The sequence below is a fragment of the Amia ocellicauda genome, chromosome 13 (assembly GCF_036373705.1).
Source record: "Amia ocellicauda isolate fAmiCal2 chromosome 13, fAmiCal2.hap1, whole genome shotgun sequence".
NCBI classification, from domain to species: Eukaryota; Metazoa; Chordata; class Actinopteri; order Amiiformes; family Amiidae; genus Amia; species Amia ocellicauda.
Window position 1 is genome coordinate 33,836,475 of NC_089862.1, and position 6,695 is coordinate 33,843,169.

At 45.5% G+C, this 6,695-nt stretch overlaps 1 protein-coding gene across 1 annotated transcript; it reads left to right on the forward strand.

The window, feature by feature from the left end:
* The first annotated feature begins 308 nt into the window (after positions 1-308).
* On the forward strand, positions 309-5,095 carry LOC136766841 (GTPase IMAP family member GIMD1). Its single transcript, XM_066720676.1, has 3 exons — positions 309-397; positions 1,866-2,265; positions 4,390-5,095. The coding sequence occupies exons 2-3, from the start codon at positions 1,876-1,878 to the stop codon at positions 4,657-4,659; spliced, it is 660 nt and encodes a 219-aa protein (XP_066576773.1). The 5' UTR covers positions 309-397; positions 1,866-1,875; the 3' UTR covers positions 4,660-5,095.
* The last annotated feature ends 1,600 nt before the right edge of the window (positions 5,096-6,695 follow it).

The window sequence follows — 6,695 nt, forward strand, 5'->3', positions numbered from 1 at the left end:
AACACCTTCAGATGATCTGCTTTCGATTGCTGATGAACCTGGACTTTAAATCTATGATCCAACCTGGACTGTGGAGGTTTTCCTCAGTTCCTGATTGGTACAGCATTGAAATTGTTTTGAGCTGAGCAACAGTGGCCTCCTTTCTATCTGTTTCGAGAGAGATTGGACTCTGACCGTCTATTATACCTCGATATCGATCTCTGTTCTTGAGCTGCACGTTCACCTGACAGGCTGTTGCGATGATGACACCAGTTGGCCAATGTCAGTCAGCAGGGAAATTAGTAAATCTTTAACTAGAGCAAACACCAGGGAGATCTCTCCAGCAGGTACAGAGCAAACAGCGCGTCAAAGTACTCCAGCACATTATGACAACTTGAGGTTTTCAAACTCATAGAAGGTAAGCCCTGGTTCATTATTGTCATATCTAGTACTTATCGTATTGTTGTTTAATGCATTTTGTTATGGTTTGGCTGTATACTGTTTTATAGCATGTATTCGTTTAAAGAAGAGGCAGTAAAGAGGTTTAAGGAAGGAAGTATCTCATTATATATGCACTGGCAGTCAGACTTATGCCAACAGCTGGAAATCCACAACTCAGCAAGCGAGTTAGAACAAATGATGGATATGCAGAGATATTGTTCAGCGTTTGTTATTGCCAGCTGTTTATGGCTCACTTTCCTCTCCCAAATACCGTACAATTGTGCTTCAAAGAGGGTTAGTGTCAGGTGAATGAGGAACCTTAAGAAAGCTTTGTGAACTGCATTTCGATGGTGGGGTTGCGTAGGGCGATTGTTAATGTTATTCAGCTAATATTCGGCTAATCAAAAATATTGTTTTCTGTTCAACTTAGATACTGGTTCCATTGTGTTTATTGTGGATTTCTATGGAAACGGGATGAAACTCACTGAAGCATATTTACTATAACATACAGACGGGTGACAAATTAAAGGAAAAACCAACATAAAGTGTCTCAGTGAGGTGTTGGGCACCACAAGCCCCAGAACAGCTTCGATGCTCTTGGCACAGATTCTACGAGTTACTGGACTCTACTGGAGGGATGAACACCATTCTTCCAAAAGATATTCCCTCATTTGGGGTTTTGATGATGGTGGTGGACAGCGCTGTCTAACACGTCGGTCCAAAATCTCCCATAGGTGTTCAACTGGGTTGAGATATGGTGACTGCGAAGGCCAGAGCATATGATTCACATCATTTTCATACTCATCACACCATTCAGTGACCCTCGTGCCCTGTGGATGGGGCATTGTCATCCTGGAAGAGACACTCCCATCAGGAGAGAAATGTGTCACCACAGGATAAAGGTGATCACTCAGAATCACTTTGATTTGCAGTGACCCTTCCCTCTAAGGGGACAAGTGGACCCAAACCATGCCAGGAAAATGCCCCGTACAGCATAACAGAGCCTCCGGACCCCCTCACTGTAGGGGTGCAGCAGTCAGGCCTGTCCCGTTCTCTTGGTGTCCCACACAGGCAGTCGCCCACTTGTCCAGAACACGAGCCAGTTGAGCGTCTGTGTGACTGAAGCTCCTGCCATTCGTGCCCCAATAATGCCCCTCTTTCACAGTCACTTAGATCCTTTCCTCTCGCCATCTTGATCCAAAATCGAGGTCAGCTGGGCTGCTCAGTATTTGTATACATGCCACAGAGCACGATAGGATGATAATTGCTTAATTGTATCATGCAGTGAACCTGTTTGGAGGCATCTACATTCGTTATGTTCCTGCACTCATTTATTCAGGTTTTTCCTTTAATTTGTCACCCATCTGTATACGGATATAGATAACAAAAGTAGATGATTGTAAACCAGTAAATACAACCTCGCCATTGTTGCCGTTGATCCCCAGCACCCGGAAGATGCTGGCGATGGCGACGGACACAGACACACTGACTCTCAACATCCTGCTGCTGGGGGGTCCGCAGAGCGGGAAGAGCGCCACGGGGAACACCCTGCTGGGGAGCCACGAGTTCGAGAGCCGTCCCTCGCTGGGCTCGGTGACGCAGTCCTGCCAGCTGCTCGGAAAGACCTTTCCCCGGTACCTGCGCCGGCAGGGCGGAGAGGCGGCTCTGAGCGTGAGGGTGCTGGATACCCCGGCCTGTCCCCACTGCCTCCTGAGCGACGGGGACGTGCAGCGGGCTGTCGGTGATGCCGTGGCGCGGAGAGGGCGAGTGCACCTGGTGCTGCTGGTGCTCAGGGCAGACGTGCCGCTGTGTGGGGTGGACCGCCATGCTGTGTGGCTGGCCCAGGTGAGCCGGGCTTGGGGCGGGAGACGAAGCGAGGGGGATTGAGTGGGATCTTCTGAGGGAGGCGCACACAAGTGAAGCCTAGAGCCGACTCTTTCAAGGGTTCCCGAGTGAGGTTTTAGAGGTCAGTCTGTCTGTGACGCCCCTTACTGAACGCCAGGCCGGTGATCGGGTAGAGTGTAGCGATCCTCGTTCACTCTCAGAGGGGGTGTGTGCTCCCAGATGGAGGGAGGGAGGCACCTATTTTACAGAGACCACCAACACGAACGTGAAACAGTGAACAAAGAGAGGGGTCTGTCTGCAAAGTGGCGTTGATTATCGATGAGAGTAAACAGCCTGCAGAGGAGGAATAACAACAGATATGGAGTATGACGGCTATATGCTAATTCTTGGATTACTTTGTGCAAATGGTTTTTGAAATGTGTGTGTGATATGATATACATATATAATCATACAAAGCTGTCTTCTGTACTTACACAGCAGTTTAGCTTTTGTTCTGACATTTAAAAATGATTTACAAGCAAAGTATTTGTTGTTGTTGATCTAAGACAAACTCTAATGAAATGGGTATCGTATGATTGTTATCACAGCCATTAATTACACGTGGAAATGAATTCATAATCACACAAACCGACGCCTAATTGGACGCCGCGCTGTGCCAACGCAGCTGCTGAGCAATGGCCGGCTGAAGGCACTGCGTTTGTGGGGCGCTGACAATCAGACCTGCGCTGGGATGATGAGAGCGCCCGGGTATGTTACTTGAAAACAATGAACTCTATAACAGTCCTAATACTACTTAATTGCTTCCAGAGCCTTAACAAACAACGCCAGTTAGCCACAGAAAGCATGGCTAATTACTCCAGCCCCACCAGGACGGCCTTCTGCTTTAACTATGTTCGTTCTACACGGAAACCTGATTTGTCAGCTCGGTGGAATTTCACCAAGCGGTCGACAGTATGGGATTTGTTCAGCGAAGCTAGTTGGCAGCAGAGAGGACAGCGTTACTGACCAGCTCTGTTTCAGACCAGTCATTATACCCAGATTGACAGGGTGCTGTGGCACACACTGCAGGTCTTAAACCAGTGGTTCCCAACCTTGGACCTTGGGGACCCCCTTTCCCTGTGCGGTTTTGTTCCAACCCACCTCTCAATTACTTAATTGGACCCTTAATTAAGTAATTGAGAGCGCAGTTGGAACAAAATCCAGCAGGGTAGGGGGTCCTCCAGTAACCTGTCCTAAGGTGACACATTGATAGATTGATAAACACATTTGCCATTATTCATAAACATACTAAATTAATTCCAACAGATTTGCCACCCCCTTCTCTCACAGTTTTTTTGTTCTCTTAAATCACAACTGTGAAATGTTTATGCATCACAACTCTTTTTCCTCATTAACAACCTTGTCAACACCGGCCCGGCAAAAAGGGTTTCGTGATTATGTCTGTTCTCTGCAGCTAAATTTGTGAAATTACAAAAGGATGTCTCTCTCTTCCCGGCTAAGACCCTTGTGTTTATAGTGAAGAGTGAAGGTTTGTGTCTCGAATTCCTGCTACCCGAATTATCTGATACTCCGAGATGGCCAGCTGGCCGTTCAACATCTTGGGGAGGAAAAGCAGACATCAAACTTGACCCACATGCTGGACAGATCGGGGTGACGCATTTCAAAAGCAAATCTAGCCGTACGAGATCTGTTTCACGACGTCACACTGACGGAGATTAGAGGAAAAAAATTCTATTGTTTTGAATTATTTTTTGTGATTTATCAACAGAGGAAACTCTTCAAAAGACGCAGCTGTTTGGCAAATATGTCCCGAGCATCACAGAGTATTAAGTCTGTCATATGGAAACATAAAACCTTAGAATAACTAATTACAGACATCTTTTCAGGCTGGAGGTTGGGTTCAAGACGAACAGCACCCAACGCCTTCAGAGACGTACACAGCCCTCTGTCCTCTTAAAATATTCTATGGAGTACCAACCCTTACCCAGGTCTCTGAAAGACCCGTCTTCTGTGGACAGTTCAGTGAAACATTAGTCTTTGAGCGACAAAAGCGACCGCAAAGTAGTTCAGCTCGATCTCATTCAAGTAAACGAGCAGTGTCACTAACCCCTGCTCTCATTGCAGGAACTCTTCGGGCCAGAGTGGACCACGCACGCCCTCATTGTCTTCACACACCGGGACACCCTGGAGAGAGCCGGCGCCGAGGAAGAGGAGTACCTGAGACGGGCCTCGGGGATGGTCAGGGAGCTGCTGGACTCGGTACGACTCCGGCACCACTTTGTGGACAACTCTGCAGTCTGGCTCCGGACAGAAGGGAAGCCACTGCTGGATAAATTATTGGATCTCTCAAGGCAGAACAAATACAGAGAGCTCCCTTTAAAGGATAGTTTCTAGAGATTTTTGGAGGTTGATAGATTGTTCTTTAAGGCGTTGATACTGTTACATTAACTCCTTGCTCAGAGAAGGGTTTTTGTGAAGATGCATCCGTAGAAAAATGTGTTTAACTTGAAACTGTACAAGTAGCACACCTAGCTCTTCTCCTTATATTTAAATGTTCCAATGCAGGTTGCGAACACTATCTGTCCAGTAAAAAGCCTGTTTACATTTTGGAGATGTACAGCAAGGACAGGAGTTACAGACTGGAATTGATGGGAAGGAACTTTGCAATAAAAGAACATAAAATCATCTTAATTGGCAAGACTTCAGGCTACCGACAATATCCAAGATTAATGACCCGATTCATATTCTTTCTTGTGTGACCATTAGCATGCAATCCAAAGATGTATTTTAAGGTTGTGCAAATTAAAAGCGTCTAAATGTATAAATGTAATGACTTTGGTTCAGATTTTCTGCTTTTCTTGCATCTATCCTCATATTTCACTCGCCAGTTCTTCACAATGCGATCTTGACATTACAACAGGTATTAAAATGTATCTGATCCTCGTCGTTTTGCAAGTGCAACCCAAGAGCGCGAGGCTGCTTCTCATTAGAACGAAATTTACATCCAACTGTTCCCGATCAATAAACTTTGGCCTTGGCAGAGGGGAGGTACGAACGTTAACTCAAGTCCTCGAAACAAACCTAGGTGTTGTCTCTGGCCTCGACACGAACTTGGAATGATATTGTTTTATTTCTAAGCATAAAACTAAAACACCATAAATGTGTCTGTAAGTGAATATTGTCACCTTTTTTTAATATTCAACCAATCCTAGAGACGCTGGGAAACTTTGAAATGATCGAATACTTTTGTCAACGTGAGCTAAAACTAGTTGGAAGTAACAGAGATTTATTGAAACTATACCACTGTTACAGAAGTCAAAACTATCTGGTTATATTACTATTGTGACTGAGACACGAGAGAGAAAAATAATATGTTTGACTTTTGTAACAAACGCAAAAATTACAGATAAACCCGATTACAACGATGCAAACAGCTTGAACACACAACAGGGTTTGGCAGCGTTCGTCCAGGTTTTTTCTATGCCAGGCCATTAACCCTACCGCTCGCTCAATTACTCAATCACAACTGATGCGATTCCACTCGGAGACATAAATTAAGACCCCTGCTGGAATGAGACGCTCGGGCCAAAGCCAGCGGTCCTGCGCCTCCAGAACGACTCTTAAAACTGAGTGTGAGATTTATCTGACGAGCAAATAATGAGACAGCGGACGCAGAATAGAAATCAAATCAGAGGCCAAAAACATGTTTGTAATGATAGCTTTGCAAAGAACAATACGATCTCTGGAAAGAACAGGCCTCGACTGACCCAAAGTCAATTTTTCCAGCAGGCGGTTCCAGAGCTCGGGCGATATGATTTACCTCCCCACTCCTTTTCACTAATAACTGTGAACAACTCACTGCCAGATCAAAAGGCTAAAGAAAATAATCTACCTAGCAGAGCAAGGCAAATACTTTTGGAACTTTAATACGGTTTGCAGAAGACGAGGAAGGAGAAACTATTTTTGAAACCGAGATCTAGATAGACCATCTCTCTGGGATTGTTTAAGACCAATGTTGGGATTTTGGGCAATTTATAAAGAATCTAGCACGTGAAGAAACTGCAAAGACAATCACAGCTCTAGGGTGCGTAAGGGCAGCAGTGCGAGACGCACAAACCGATACAAACCTCTTTATACTTCCTAAAGTTCGTCAAAACTCGGAGAGACTGAGGGAACTGAACCTTCTCACCCTGGAACAGAGGAGACTACGTGGGGACTTGATTCAAGTCTTCAAAATCATGAAGGGCATCGACCACATCAAACCAGAGGAGCTTTTCCAGATCAGCAGGGACACACGCACCCGGGGACACAAATGGAAATTGGTGTGTGCGATCACGAATAAATTACAAGTTTATTAGCAGCATGGAGTGAAATCCACGTACAGAAACAATGACTGCTTACAGTTAATATCCGAGTGCATTAAAAACTTG